The 16,545-nt window shown below is 43.0% G+C and overlaps 1 protein-coding gene across 1 annotated transcript in view; it reads left to right on the plus strand.

The window, feature by feature from the left end:
• Positions 1–11,535, plus strand: part of RHOBTB3 (Rho related BTB domain containing 3) — a 30,913-nt gene extending 19,378 nt beyond the window's left edge. Inside the window, exons 8-12 of the mRNA XM_076362689.1 lie at positions 99–210; positions 3,458–3,631; positions 4,809–4,975; positions 5,870–5,966; positions 8,792–11,535. Coding sequence (XP_076218804.1) covers positions 99–210; positions 3,458–3,631; positions 4,809–4,975; positions 5,870–5,966; positions 8,792–8,907 — 666 coding nt within the window. The 3' untranslated portion in view covers positions 8,908–11,535. The remainder of the gene's footprint in view (positions 1–98; positions 211–3,457; positions 3,632–4,808; positions 4,976–5,869; positions 5,967–8,791) is intronic.
• The last annotated feature ends 5,010 nt before the right edge of the window (positions 11,536–16,545 follow it).

The raw sequence follows: 16,545 nt of genomic DNA on the forward strand, positions 1-16,545 counted from the left end.
GGCTGTTGTTTAGTTTTCCCATATAAATGATGTCTTGTAATCTTTTACTCTGTGGGCAACTATACATGACAGTGTTTTATTAATAATTTATTTTGCAGCTAAACACTGTAAAGGACTGCAGATCTCACCAGATAAAACGGCTGTATAATACTTCTCTCAGGCTGTTCTTTAATACGCCTGTCCTAGCTGATGTCATCTTCAAAATACAAGGTACGGTACCTCTGCTCCTGTTGACATGGGCACCGCTGCGTCTCCAGCATTTATCCTCTCTGCAGGAGAGTTGGGAAATGGAGGTGACTGTATTTTCTGTTGTGTCAAGATTAAGAAAATGTATATGTTTTGCTGTCACTGTGGAAAGCAGTTTTTCCTTAGAACTGACGCTTGTCCCTATGGATGCTTTACAGCAGTGTCCACCCCCAACGTGGTTTATCAGGGCTGAGCCTGTACGAATGCCCTCTGCCTGTCATGGTAGACTTTGTGCCCTTCTGATTCACACACACCCCTCGGAGGCTTAGCAAATGGCGGGTGTGCTGCAGGAAAGGCTCCTGCAATGGCATAGCACCAAGGTAGCAAGGCTAAACCAGGGGTTGCATCACAGGGGACTGTGATTTTATTTTAAAACTTATTTATCTCGCTCATGTTCCCACCTGCACAAGCACCGGGATGTATCCAAGGGCTCTGCCCAGCATCAAACCTCGGAGAGGCATGGACTCCTGTGGCCACGTCTACACTGGTTGCCCTCAGTGAAAAGACCAGAGATGCTGGTTATTGACTCCTGACCACATTCCCTCTGTCTGTCTCAGGCTGGTGCTGCCTGTGGATGTGCCTTTCTCTACCCTCCAGAAGCTGACAGGGACTTACGTCCCACTCCAGTGCCTCCACAGGCTTTATTCACTGCCCTTCTTCCCCCAGCGTAGGCATCCCTAGAAACGCACGTAGATGTGCTGGGGTTTCGATGACCTGCTAGTCTAGGTGCTATCAACACCTGCTGTGTTTTACTGCCCTTCTAGATGCTCCCGTACCGATCTTCATGTTTCTGTCACAGGTCTCTGCAACTTCTCTATGATAGGTGACTCCTTACGAAAGCAACCTTCAGCCTTGCGGGCGCCTAGGTTAGACCTGCCTATTGCACAACCCTGCAAGTGTGAAAAGAAACATCTAAATTATTGGGTTTTTTTTAAAAAAAAAAGTCTGTTGAGATGATGGTAATTATTGAGTCCTCTTTGTGGCCAGGATTAAAAAGATGTGGGGGAGCGGAGGCTGGCTCTCCGTGCTGACTTGTCTGTAACAGACCGTTAAGTTACAAAGGTTTTGCTGGTGGTGTTACGTAGGTCGGCTCACAAAGATGCCAAGTGCTCCTCGGCAAAGGCACGGGCAGGTGAAACCGTCTTTTGTCCCCTTTTTGTCTGCAAAGAATGTGCTTGGGTGCACCAATATGCTGCAGTGTCACGGTTGATTTTTTCTGGAAACTAAATGCGTTCACCCTTAAAAATAAAGATACGGGGGGGAAAAAGTGTCTCACGCTTTTGTGAGAATAAGAAGGAGATGGTTTTTAAATACTAATGATTTTCTCTATTTGTCCACACCCACCCTTCATGCAGAAATGGCCTTTTAGGATTAGGCAATTGTTTAATTATTTTCAGCTTTAAATCTCAGAGCCAAATATGAAGCATTAATCCCTCAAACATAAGCACACGAGGACAAGCAGATTCTTTCTAGATGTTCTCTTTAATATGCAGAAAAAACAAAAAGGTCTTTGAAAATTAGAACAAAATACTGATGCTGAGTTTAGTGACATGAACAATTCATCTCAGTGTCCCACTCCTGAGAGAGGCTTTGTGGGAATTTGATTAAATCATACCACCACTATATATTTTACAGAAAAAAAATTACTGCCAAATGGGTTGACAAACATTTTTTAAAAAGTGTGGTTACCCACTACTAAAATGTGAACTGTTTTTCCTAATGCTTGATAAATCTTCCAAGCCTTTGTCTCTAATTAATCAGCCACAAAAATTGTATTAAAATTAAATAGTTATTAAGAGAAACTGAAGTTTTTAGTCTTGATCGGGCAAATACATTTTTAAGTCTTCAACTAATTCCTTGAATATTGGGGGTTGCTTCGACCTTTCTAGCTTAGGAAAGTACTTGGGAGCCATTGAAAATGGGAGCCCGTTATGTCTGTGTAAAGACTCATAACGTGACTGAACCTCCTAATTAGTAGGTAAACACCCAATTGCATGCACGTACAAAACTGCATGCGTATCTTACACCACATCTGCATCGTGTATTACTCATGTTATGTGCGTGAATATGTAATACCATCGGCACATGTTCTCTCTATATGGAAACATACAAATTTTGTATGCAGCGCAGACAATTTGGAATAGAAGCACAAGTGAATGGAAATAGAAGAAAAATGAAAAAGGGCCAGATGTCTTCAAGGAGTTAGGCAGGTGGCAGGGTTGTGTTTAAGGAGGAAATTAAGACAGTAACTTCTATATAAGTATTTACAGTATATTTATCTTGCATGTCAGTTGATCTATTTATTATAAATTTGATTAAAACATTCATATCTGACTGTAAGTTCTCGTTCTGTCTTTGGCTGCTGTCCCGCCTGGCACTTGTTTGGCACCTTCTTGCCTGCGGGACTGTTGAGTTCAGCTGGACTCTGCAGAAGTCTGAGTGTCGGGGCTGGAGCTCAGGCTGCCAACATTTTCACTGGGAACCTGTAAGACCTCTACTGCGCTGGGCTGTTAACCTTACTAGGTCTTACGAATGCTGTAGTAAAGTAAATGATCCACTTGCAAATATTAGAAAATGGCAAAATTTCTGGAAAAATTTATCAGCATTATTTTCGTAAGACAACCATCAGGAAATTCATTTAGGCAAAATACTTAATCTGGTTAAATTCATACTTACTTAATGGATTTAATGGAATTTCATCTGTGATAATCTGCCTTTCTCTGCTTTGTGTGGTTATGTGAAAGTTTGACTTCTGGAACACGCATTCATTACCAGTGGGACTACTGATGAACACAAATTACTCATTTGCATAACAATTCACAGCACTGCATATTTACGCAATGGGCCAGAGGTTCAGCTAGTGTAAACTGGTGTAACCCTAGTGGTGTCAGATTTTATACTAGTTGAAAGCCTGTTTTTGACTGATAAAAGTTTGCCATATTTTGAGCACCTGGTGTTGGGAGCAGGTTGTCATAATAAATTTGGTATTTCTTTTTGTTTGCTGGTGGCTACTAGGCAGATGTAAACATCTTGACTGGTATAAAGTGAGTGTGTCATTAATTATCACTTGGATACTGTTGATTTTAAACACTCTAAAATTGTTTTAAGTTATGTTCAGTGAAATGAAGGCCTTCTAAGAAAATATGAGCTTTAAAATCAAGATATTACAATGTATTTAAAATAATAATATATTTTGTCTTGCATCCTGCAGGTGCAACCGTACCAGCCCACAGAGCAGTTCTGGTAGCTCGCTGTGAGGTAATGGCAGCTATGTTTAATGGTAATTATCTAGAAGCAAATAGTATTCTGGTTCCAGTGTATGGGGTTTCCAAAGACACTTTCCTCTCCTTTCTAGAGTATCTTTATACGGACTCCTGCTGCCCAGGTAAGAAAATTTAAAAATACATTTATTCCTGTTACTCATTTTTCCACAGTGGGACATTGGTAGAAAGCAGTGTAGCAGTATTTATTTCATTGAAAAATGCCAATGTTTTTATGAATAATGTCTCAAGAAAAATAACTTGTTCATATTGTGCAAGAAAACAAAAAAATCAATCTTATTTAAGTAAAATAAGCTGGAGGCAGAACAAATATCATGGTTTTGTGCTTACACAGCAAGACAAAAAAATGTGAAATTTAGTTTCTGGTCCATTACAATATTTGGAATTTTCTTTCTACATCAAAATAATATTGCTTTCTAAACTTAATTCTGGGTCTTATTTCAAAATTGTCATTTTGTTCAGTATGTATTTTGTTAAGTTTAATATAAACAAGGTTAAATTGCAAGAATACCTTATTTATTCACGAGTATCTCATTTGTATGTAAAACCAGAAAAAAAAAAGTCAGCTGGAGTATTTGGCAAGAAAAAGTGAACTAAAGTATTCTTTGTGTCTTAATGTCTGCTTTTTTAATGAGAAGAAAATCTACATACTGAATATGAAATATGATTTAAATACAGATAATTTTCCTTTGATATAATGAATGAATGAACAGTGGTGTGATATGTATTTTTGCTTTTGTTTTCTTTTCAGATAATTCTGCCTTATTCTTAGGTTTTCCATATGTTTCTCTTTTCAGTCTGTCTAACATTTCCTTGTCCATCAGTTCAAATATGCAACCACCGTATCATATTTTTTTAAAAATACGGTTGCTCCGTTTTCTCTTTGTCCTTTCCACTATATTTTCATGTACACGTATCATAGAGGTTCTTTTCTGAAAGAGAAGTTAGAAAGCTAAATCCTCTTATTAATCACCACCTACTTTAAACAGACCAGCAGCACTTGACTCAGCATCTTCAGGAGATAGGATACTGACTGCAGTTTATTACACTCGCCTTCTAAAAAGTACTAACTACTCTTTTCCTGTTAATTACATAGTTTATCTGGAGAAAGAGAGTGTTATAGCAAACTTATAATGATAATAGTGAAAAATAAAAGAAGGTGATAGTGGTTTGATTTTGTCTTCATTGTTAGGTGTTTAAAAGATGACTCTGTGAAAAGTGGCTTTGATCATCCTGTCAAAAAAGTAAAACACCTGTAACTTCTGTTTTCTTGTTTTTCAGCCAGTATTCTCCAAGCTATGTCTCTCTTGATCTGTGCAGAGATGTACCAAGTAATGAGGCTGCAGCATATTTGTGAGCTTTACATTATCACACAGCTTCAGAGCATGCCTAGCAGGGAACTGGCATCCACAAGTCTCAGTATTGTTAGCTTGCTCAAAAAAGCTAAGGTATGTATGTGTTGTATGTATTAAATAAGAATATATATGTTGACTTTAATTAGTGGGGTTTTTGTTTGTTTTTAAAACATCCTTGTTAAGGTTTTTAAGATCTTAGTAATTTCTGTTCCCAAAGACAAACATTGGTATACAATCTGTTGATTAGGGAGACCTGGTGGCACAAGGTTGGCTAAAATAAGGCCTTCTTCAGCCTTTTATTGTAGAATGTCCAGTCATACCATAACCTGTGCCATTTCCTTCATCAAGGACACTTTGCAGTAATTCAGCTTGATTGCAACTTCTACCAGAAAAGATGTGTTTTAGGCAAGTGCAGCTGCATTACTTCCTCAGTCAAAAAGAAAATTGTTTTATATGCAAGTGGCAAAGGAGATCTAACCTGATAGAATATTGAATTAAATACATAAAAAGCATGAAAAGAAAAGATTAAAGGCTGAAAAAAAGAGAGAGAGACAGACAGTAAAGGCAGATTTGGAAAACAAAAGAGGAAAATAAAAACTGAATTGTTTACAAGTCTCAGGCAGGATATTGTCTTATTTTGTGGAGAAAGAGGAGACAACAAAACCAGCATGCCACGCTCCTTACCTTCCTTTTTCTGAAGCTCTGCTACTGTGCAGAAGACAAAAATTTCCAAGATTGATGACCAAAGCAGCCCCAGGGGTTAGGTCACACCACTGGGGGAGTGAGTGTTGTCGCTCGTTCTCGGGTGTCCATCTGTTTACATATTTCCATCGATGACTTTTCCTTCGTTATCTCCTACAGTCAAAACTTTATTTAGTAAGCTGCTATGTTGACAGTGGAAATCTGAAATATTTTGACATGCGAGGCGTGGTTGTGTTTTAGACATGATAGCATTAGGTATTGTTTGTGTTTCCTCTCTTCTCACAGTTTCACAATTCTGATTGCCTTTCAACTTGGCTTCTTCATTTTATTGCCACTAACTACCTCATCTTCAGTCAAAAGCCTGAATTTCAAGATCTTTCAGGTAATCTATCAATTACTTTTAAAAAAAGAAATGTTTTTCAGTTGTGCTTAGATCAGAAGCGAGGTGCTGGACAATACCACTTCTGCATGAGAAGGCAATTAGGACTCCTTTAGGCTATACAGTCTAGTCCAGTCCAGAGTCTGAGCTGGATGGCTCACCACCCTACTGTGGGACCAGCATGCGACACATGAAGAGCAGCATAGCCAGCAACCACACCCCCTTGTCCTTTGGTTCCTGTGCTGATGGCCAGGTTCCTACCCATAACTGAATTGACTAGGGTGGTTTGGTCATCGTATGTCAACCCCTCCACCTTATCTATATAATTTTGTTTAGTTTGTATATTTGAATCAAGGTAGTGAGTCACTTCTAATACCTGCTCTTTAAGGGTTGGGGTTTTCTTTGAAGAAAATAGGATTCTTACAGTACTCTCCAGAAGATCTCATGAAATCAAATAACTAATGTCCATCCAAGTAAATAAACCCAGGTTCTTCCAGGGAACTGATACTTATTTTCCCAAACAGTATATTTGTTTCCTGACATGTAATTCTAGAAAGTTTTGCTCATTGCCTATGGGATTTTTCATCACCCTGATGAAGGTGGTCCTGATGGGTGCATCTCTTTGACCCATGGTTCATACTCAGGTCATTGGTATGGGGCCAGTGTATTCCAGAAGGGGATTTTTTTCTTATAAGTGAACTGAAGCTCTGTTTGGTCCAAAATACATTAAAAGTCCTCTTTCCTCATTTGCAAGGCTCATATGTGTATGTGTGATGACGGACGACTTTGTATTTGTTATGAGCAAAGAAAGGAGAGCTAAGTCCTCCCTGCCTTGTTTGGACCTGGAATTCGTCTTCCAGCGGCCCGTTTGTGCATCTTCTGAAATGTCCATTTTGTATAGCCCCGATCTGGATTCAACATGAAAGAGCAGGGCACCCGTGCTGGTGGGTGTCACCCACCAATGGGTTCGGTCCACAGTGGACTTGCTTTGCTTCCCTTCCGGCTGGTTCAGGTGTCAGGGTGTGTTTGGCAACATTCTGTGGCATCTTCCTCGCGACAGGGCTTCGGTCTCAGCCACCCTGAGGTTCTCCTGAAGCTGCAGGAATCAGGTTGTCCTCTCCATTTGGTGAAGGTGGGAGCTGCCTCTGGCTTCCCCTTGGTGAGGCAGGAGAGCACAGAGACCCGATGGCTTAGGATCACCACAGGGCTCAGTCTAGGCACATCTGCTTACCCATTTTCCAGTTCCCCAGTGAGATATCAATTTACCAATATTGCTTATTAAGTTATTTTTTTCTGCTGTGGAAAGTAGTAATAATAGCGCTGCTGTCTCCATGTTGCAGTTATCCTGATGGGTCTCAGGCTGCGTACGAGCCTGTCATGAAACCTATTCAGTGATGCTTCTGATAAACATCACTTATCAGCACTTGTCAGCATGTGCTCTGACAGCGCCCGAGTAACTCGGGGATGAGCTGTAAAATATCACCATGCCAGATGTCTGCTGTGCCATCACCTGGAGTTTCCTCCATGCTTCCACCACTCGTGGAGCATCCAGGGCTGGTGCAGAGCAGTACTAAAGCTGTTGGCTGTCGGATGAGATTTCTGAAGTCTCTGGCGGGTGGCTGATACCAGGTTGGCCGTTTTCAAAAGCACCTGGGGATTGACTCGAAGGAAAAGGGTACCACGCCACCAGGGTGGTATCCTTTGAGATTTGGTGTCCGCATGTCCGGCAGCCTGCCCTTTGCTTTTCTCCTTCCTTCGAGTCCCTTCCATATGGTTGACTGAGGGGTCGACATGCTCTGCTGCATTGAACTTGCACTGAACAAGCCGGAGGAAAGAAATAAAAGCACATAAGTAAATACAGGTGGATGGTGTGAAACCGTTCTGTCCCGGCTTGCCAGGGCACAAACACTCCCGGGCGCATTCCGATGGGAGCACGCTTCCCAGACAGCAGCCATTACGGGCAGTTGGCCTTTCTTACTCAGGACACCACAACAGGGCATCACCTCAAGGTTCAGGGAGAGCAATGCAGCACCAGGCAGCGGCTCTCTGCTGGCTTTCTGACAGCTGAAATCTTCAGAAGCAGCCCTGTGTTTCGCACAAGGCCAGCGGGAGGGCGCTGCCTGCTGCCCGTTATTGCTCCCATTTCCCTGACCTCAGCCCTCCCCAAGCTGCAGGTCTCACTGCTGTGTGTTGGTCTCTGTCCGGCTTGGTCTGAGCCCCTAAAAGGACTGGGCAACCACTGCTGCGGGCTGACTCGGGAAAATCTGGGGCAGGGGGATGAAAATGCATATTTCCGCAAAGGCAGAGGGCATTCATCTAAATAATATAGATTAAAACTCTGTTACATGATTTTGTCAGTGACAAAAAACACGTGGAAGAAAAGATAAAAGTCTTGCCAAATTCTGAATGCTCTCCTTGCTTTTTGTAATGATCTTGAGACAAACTATTGGCATAGGGATTAAAATACCCTCCTTTATAGTGTTGCAGCATAGAAAAAACCTCACAGCTGATTACCACATCTGGGTATCTTCTAAGGATAAAGAATACTCCCCTTCAGGATAATCTCTCTGCTCCCTTTAATAAGTATTGTATTTATTTTATTAAGTAACTTATTTATTGCTAACTTAATAGCAAGGGAACATCATGTGGTAACATTTACATCTGCAATACAGTAAGATCTAGGCAAAATGGACAGCACTCATCTTTACTTTTCTAGTTGTACTTATATCCTTAATGTTTTTTAACCTATTTTAAAAGACTTTTTGCAGCCTGTGCACTTGTGCTGTATGTTCGGATATTACATTTAATTCCTTTATTGCTTTGTTTAGTGGAGGAGCGCAATTTTGTAGAGATGCACAGATGGCCTTCCAATTTGTACCTGAAGCAGCTTGCTGATTACAGGAACTATGTCCACTCCCAGAAATGCCATTGCACAGTAATGTAGAGAAGACTGAACGTACGCAAAGTGCGTCTCGACTGGTAAATCTCAGACCGGGAATTATACGGAGTGTAAAAATCATGTCAAGAGCAAAAACAGATACTGATCTCCCCTGGAACACCGTATGCCATGCTGCAGTGCACTTGCTAGTGTTTCTTGCTTTGATAATAAACCACTCTACTTTTTTCCTTAAAGCATTGCGAAATGTATCTTGAAGGTTTCTTTTAAGCACAAGGGTTTCACACCCGTGGGGATTAAACATAGTACGGGACAGTGACATGACTGTCATCTGTTCCCCCTTCTAATTTCTTTGTTGGTTATTTTATTGGTTTTCATGGTTATTTTTGGCTGCTAAAACAGCATCTGTTGAAAACAGATTTTTTTTGTAAATCTATGTACAATAGGAGCACAGTAGCAGTGCAGGAAGTTGAGAAGCTGACTCATAAGTTCTTTAAATGTTTCAGAATGCAAAAATTTACTGTAGCGTCTGTTGGTTTGCAAAATAAAGGGTAGGCTTAATAAGCATTTTAGTTACTACTCATTTTCTACTTCAGGTCAAGTCTGTAGTTCTTTTTACTGAGACTCTTACAGTCATATGAGTGGATATTGTAATTCCAGAGGAACGTCTATGCATTACTATATTCTATAGTACCTCCCAAAAATCTAAAAAATGAAATAATTTTTCCTCCCAATAAATAGGAGAAGAAAGACTGTTTTAATAATCTGTAGAACACCTTTGTTAGTACGGTCATATCGTATTTTTCCCCCTAAGGAAAATTCAGGAAGAGCTAAGTCCACACAGAGCATATCCATACGGTACTGGTAGGGACCAGGAGGAAAGGGAAGGAGGTCGACAGTAGGTTTTGTGGGAGAAAACTCACTGGCACTAGTGACTTTTTTGGGAAAAGTGGGTCTTGTAATCCTAGGTCCCCACTGGTAGCTGACAACAGCATAAACGTCTGATGTGCTGGCGTGGAGGGAGGTGACCCTCGTGGGTACGCCAGCCCTATGAGGAACGTCAGCCATTGCGACGGGACTTTGAGCTCGACCCTCCCCAGTGGGGACTCAGTTTAAATTGAATTATCATCATATGATAACACCATGTGAGACAAACCTGATTATATTTTCTGGCTGCACGGATTCTTTCTCAGATATAACAGATAAATCCTGAATATTATGACTAGGACGACCCTTGCAGACACTACTGAGTTTGTCTGTACTACTGTCTACAAGAAAACAATTTTTCTTGACCTAAGTAATTCGTCATGCCACTAACTTATATGTATGTAGTAATATTAATGACAAAATGAACCCAACCTTTACATAAGGGTATTCATCTGAGCATAGATACTTTTCTGTAAGTGAAACCTTATCGAGAAACTAAACCCTTCATTATCATTCTTGTACATTTAATTCTGCTTTGCCAGCTGTCTTTAATTCTGGTATGTAGGCTGAGCCTAGAAAGACAAAGAAAAGACACTGAAAAAATTATATAGTGTTTCCCCAACGTCCACAGCAGACCATCTCAAAAATACCTGGAAACTGCAGCTGTGAGATGAAAATGGAACAGCCAATTGCTGGAGCTGAATCTTTTTTTTGCTTATAAGAATTGTTTTCATATTTCAATACAGGTTTATAGGTAAATTGTTCTTTACAAATTCCATGCTAGAGTTGTAGGGATTTTTTTTTTTTTTCTGTTGATATTTTGCAGAGGTTGAGAGGGCATTTCCTTTCCTATTTTTAGACCAAAAAAAAAAAAAAAAAGAGCTTGTGAGTAAGCTGGCTGCTGCAGGCTCAAAATTCTGAGGTTAGTTTTATGTAAAAATGATAATTCTTTTTTTTTTTTAACTTTTCATCTGGAGATCCTAAAGTTCTTTAAAAGACGAGATATACTTATCTACATCTCGCATATAAGGAGTCTGAAATATAGAGCATTACAATGCTTTTTCAAGATCACTAAAGAAAACTGAAAACATTAAAGAAGAAAATGAGTAGGAAAGTAGTATGTATTGAACTTAAATGTGAAAAAAGAAAATTTCCTATCATTATAGTAGAAATTAAAGAAAAAAAGTGTAAGTTAACTGGATAGATACAAATAAAACTTAGAGTTTTTTGAAGCATGAAGTCATGAACAAAAATGACCGTGCAGCTGAACTACAGCTTGCCTGGACACCTGATAGCATCCTCGGTCACAGCATGTGCTTCTACCAGCCGCCAGCTCAATTATCAAAAGTATGGATTATATGCCTCATACCAACCTCTTGTACAAAACTGATACAAAAGTTGTGTGAATGTTTGTCTGCATTGCATGTAGTCCTAAATTTTTAATATTTTGAAAGCTTTCCCAGGTTTTTTGCTAGAAGTTAGTCTGTTGCCAATAATTTAAGACTAGATAACAAATAACAAAACACTATTTTTAACTTTCTGGAAATGTTTTATAGGCATTTAAAAATAGGCTTAATGGAAATACAAACTCTTTCTATCCAACCAAGAGAAATATTTTGCTACTATGTATTTTAGTCAGTGGTAACCACAGGTTTTATACAGAGAAGCCAGTAAAAATATGTATTATTTATTCACAGATTAATGCATACTACTATTCAGACATTAAAACAGCTTTCCATTTTACTGAGTATCCCCATAATGCCACCTGTATCAGGTGCAGATGTGCTGTCCTTGCAGACATAGACCATCTGATAAATTTAAATTCTTAGAATAATTCTTACTATAAATTCTTATTTTTATTCTGTATGATGATTCTCTGTAGAAATGTATTTATCTTAAAGCTATTTTTGAAACTGATACTTTAGCATTCAGAAACGTGACTGAAAGTAGATCATGATGCTCGGTGAGCTGTTGTCGGTAATTTTTTTTAGTGGAGGCTTTAGGACCATATCCATCATGGATAGTCAGGAATTAGCGCAGTACTGAGTTTGGTATTTATGAATAACTTTGTATGGTAGAAAGTAAAAATTGCTATGGTATTAAAAAAAACCCTCTTTATACTATGGTATAAAGTAAAAATCAGGAATCAGCTGAAAAAAAAGTTGTTTAAGCTAGTGGTTTTGAAAAAAGTAAAATGTCTGAGGAGGAAGGCTTCCAGCATCTCCTGAACTCCCAGGGCATCGGCAATGTTGGGGTCAAAGAAGGAGGGTGGTGGCAAGCTTGCGTGCCCTTAGGCAGGTCTTAGAGGGTTTGGGCTCACAGTTTCAGACTTAGGCTTAAGTGGAGTTTCGACTCCTGAGTCCTTCATTAGAGCTAACTCTCAAAATCCACTTTTAGAAGACAATTTTTTTAATAATGGGTCGCACCGTATAATTCTTGCTGTACCGATATATGTGTATGCTTGTCCCAAGCTAGCACTAAGCTTTACAGAGACTAACAAAGCAAGCTTTCTGCACTAATAATGTTTTCCACATGATAGTTAAAAAACCTCTGCTATTGTCCTCTAGGTCTTGTTGTATTTGATTTGAAAAAAACTGTTAGAAGGAAGAAAAGCTATTTTATTAGGCATGTGCTGAAACTCCTGTATGTTTTTCTTTTAATATACCATGACTAAATATACATGTTTTTAGATTGAATATGTAAAATTTTGTTACAAATAAAAAATTTTATCTAGTCAGTCTCATGTGATTATTCACCCATGTGCATTAGAAGATCTGAGCGTTACACTGGAAATATTTTTTGTAGTTTATTAGAAACATAGAATCATAGAATCATCGAATCATAGAATAGTTTGGGTTGGAAGGGACCTCTAAAGGTCATCTAGTCCAACCCCCCTGCCGTGGGCAGGGACATCCTCCACTAGATCAGGTTGCTCAGAGCCCCGTCCAACCTGACCTGGAATGTGTCCAGGGATGGGGCATCCACCACCTCTCTGGGCAACCTGGGCCAGTGCTCCACCACCCTCAGCATAAAAAAATTTCTTCCTTCTATCTAGTCTAAATCTACCCCCTTTTAGTTTAAAACCATTCCCCTTTGTCCTTTCGCAACAGGCCCTGCTAAAAAGTTTGCCCCCATCTTTTTTATAAGCCCCCTTTTTAAGTACTGACAGGCTGCAAGAAGGTCTCCCCGAAGCCTTCTCTCCTCCAGGCTGAACAACCCCAACTCTCTCAGCCTTTCTTCACAGGAGAGGTGTTCCATCCCCCTCATCATTTTTGTGACCCTCCTCTGGACCCGCTCCAACAGGTCCGTGTCTTTCCTTTGCTGAGGGCTGCAGAGCTGGACGCAGCACTGCAGGGGGGGTCTCAGCAGAGCAGAGCAGAGGGGCAGAATCCCCTCCCTCGACCTGCTGGCCACGCTGCTTTGGATGCAGCCCAGGATACAATTGGCCTTCTGGGCTGGGAGCGCCCATTGCTGGCTCATGTCCAGCTTTTCACCCACCAGCACCCCCAAGTCCTTCTCGGCAGGGCTGCTCTCCATCCCTTCATCCCCCAGCCTGTATTGATACCGGGGGTTGCCCCGACCCAGGTGCAGGACCTTGCACTTGGCCTTGTTAAACCTCATGAGGTTCACAGGGGCCCACTTCTGGAGCTTGTCCAGGTCCCTCTGGATGGCATCCCGTCCCTCTGGCGTGTCGACCTCACCACTCAGCTTGGTGTCACCTGCAAACTTGCTGAGGGTGCACTCGATCCCACTGTCTGTGTCATTGATGAAGACATTAAACAGTACCGGTCCCAGTACGGACCCCTGCGGGACACCACTCGTCACCGATCTCTATCTGGACATTGAGCCGTTGACCACTACCCTCTGGATGCGACCATCCAACCAATTCCTCATCCACCAAATAGTCCACCCATCAAATCCATTTCCCCCCCAGTTCAGAGAGAAGGATGTTGTGGGGGACCGTGTCAAAGGCCTTACAGAGTTCCAGATAGACGACATCTGTGGCCCTTCCCTTGTCCACTGATGTAGTCACTCCATCACAGAAGGCCACTAGGTTGGTCAGGCAAGACTTGCCCTCGGTGAAGCCATGCTGGCTGTCTCGAATCACCTCCCTGTCCTCCATGGGCCTTAGCATAGCTTCCAGGAGGATCTGTTCCATGGTCTTCCCAGGCACAGAGGTGAGGCTGACAGGTCGCTAGTTCCAGGGTCCTCCTTTCTACCCTTGTTAAAAATGGGTGCAGTGTTTCCCTTTTTCCAGTCAGCGGGGACTTTGCCTGACTGCCCTCACTTTTCAAATGTCATGGAGAGTGTCTTGGCAACTACGTCATCCAATTCCCTCATGACTCGGGGATGCATCTCGTCAGGTCCCATAGAGCTATGTATGTTCAGGTTCCTCAGGTAGTCACGAACCTGATCTTCTCTTACAGTGGGAGGGACTTTGCTCTCCCAGTCCTGACCTTGAGGTCCACTCACTCGAGAGGTGTGAGAAGAGAGGTTAGCAGTGAAGACTGAGGCAAAAAAGTTGCTGAGTACCTCAGCCTTCTCCTCGTGCATTGTCACCAGGTTGCCAGTCATGTTCACTGGGGCAGGTGCACTTTCTTTGACCTTCCTTTTCTGGCTGACATACCTGTAGAAGCCCTTCTTACCATTCTTTGCGTCCCTTGCCAAGTTCAGCTCCAGCCGCACCTTGGCCTTCCTGACCCCACCCCTACACAACGGGGCAGCGTCCCTATACTCTTCCCAGGATACCTGGCCCTGCTTCCACTGCCCGTGCATTTCCTCCTTGCCCTTTAGTTTGACCGGCAGGTCTCGACTCAGCCATGCCGGTCTCTTGCCTTCCTTTCCTGACTTCTTACACCTGGGGATGGAGAGCTCTTGCGCTCTGTGGAAAGCGTCCTTAAAGATCTGCCAGCTCTGTTCTGCTCCCTTGTCCCTGAGGGCAGTTTCCCAGGGGGTCCTATTGACTAACTCCTTGAACAGCTGGAATTTTGCTTTCCTCAAGTTCAGGGTCCTGACTTCATTCTTCGCCTGACCCATATCCCTGAGGACTGCAAACTCTACCAGCGCATGATCGCTGCAGCCCAGGCTGCCTCCAATCTTGACGTCACCGACTAGCTCACTTGCGTTGGTGACCGTCAGGTCCAGTATTGCACCCCCTCTGCTAGGACTGTCTATCACCTGTCTTAAGAAGTTATCCTCAGTGCTCTCCGGGAGTCTTCTGGATTGCCTACAGCTCGCTGTGCTACTTTTCCAGCAGCTGTTGGGGTGATTGAGGTCCCCCAGCAGGACGAGAGCCTGCGAGCGCGATGCCTCCTGTAGCTGGAGTAAGAAGGCTTCGTCAATAGGCTCCCCTTGATCAGGTGGCCTGTAGTAAACACCAACCACAAGATTCCCTTTGTTGCCTCGGTCTCGACTTATTACCCATAAGCTTTCAGTCTGCTCACGGCTGTTCTTCAGACACAGCTCTTCACAATCCATCCATGTCTTGACGTAGAGGGCAACCCCTCCGCCCCTCCTTCCTCGCCTGTCCCTTCTGAACAGCCTGTAGCCATCAATAGCTGCACTCCAGTTATGGGATTCGTCCCACCAAGTTTCCGTAATGGCAACCAGGTCGTAGCTTTCTAGCAGCACGGTGGCTTCCAGCTCCTCCTGTTTGTTGCCCATGCTGCGTGCATTGGTGTAGAGGCACTTCAGCTGGGCTGTCGGCCATGTCACCTTCTTAGAGGAACACCCCTTAACCCCTTTGAAGTATTTCCCTGGTGTTTCCCTGTTGGCTCCTATCACCTCAGGACCCCCTGGCTCATCTCTGTAAGACTTCAAGTGTGCTCCAGTGTACCAGCAAGTCTCGGAGCAAGTGGCTGAGGGCCCTTGCCAGCACCCCATCCCTCTAACCTTGGCGTCCCACAGCTTGTCATGGGCAGGCCTGATATCATCCCCTTCCCCCTTCAAGTCTAGCTTAAAGCTCTGTCAATGAGCCCCGCTAGCTCGTGAGCAAAGACCCTCTTCCCCCTTTGAGAAAGGTGAATCCCATCGGATGCCAGCAGGCCTGGTGCCGTGTAGACCATCCCATTATCGAAAAACCCAAAATTGCGGCGGTGACACCAGCCACGGAGCCACGTATTAATAGCCTGGGTCCGTCTGTTTGTTCCAATGTCACTGCCCGCAACTGGCAGGATAGAGGAAAAAAAATTACCTGTGATCCGATTCCTTCACCAACCGTCCCAAGGCCCTGAAGCCTCTTTCGATTGCCCTTGGACTACCGATTGCGGCTTCATCGCCATCCACACGGAAGATCAGTAATGGGTAATAGTCCGAGGGCCGTACCAGGCTAGGAAGTTTCCTAGTGATGTCCTTAACGTGAGCCCCGGGGAGGCAGCAGACTTCCCTAAGAGGAGGCTCTGTCCGGCATATCGGACCCTCTGCTCCCCTCAGAAGGGAGTCACCTACGACTATAACCCTCCTCTTCTCCCATCAAGAAGTGGTCTTGGTACAGGCCGTTCTGACCTTGGAAACCGGTCGTTTACCACCCCTGTAATAAAGCAGCTTTTTGTTGGCGAGTGGATGGTATGAGACGGGCTCTGCCCAGAGGAGTGACGCTGCGGCGCTGGAGACGGCCGCGGTCCCACCGAGCTTCGCACTTGCGGGTGCAACGTCACTGCCACAGCTCGACATCCGAAGTTTGGGCACGGCTGAGCCCTACTGGGCTGGCTACCCGACTGTATCTCGTACGACTTTAAATCTGCAAAGGATTGCAGTCTG

The sequence above is a fragment of the Aptenodytes patagonicus genome, chromosome Z (genome assembly GCF_965638725.1).
Source record: "Aptenodytes patagonicus chromosome Z, bAptPat1.pri.cur, whole genome shotgun sequence".
Taxonomy (NCBI): domain Eukaryota; kingdom Metazoa; phylum Chordata; class Aves; order Sphenisciformes; family Spheniscidae; genus Aptenodytes; species Aptenodytes patagonicus.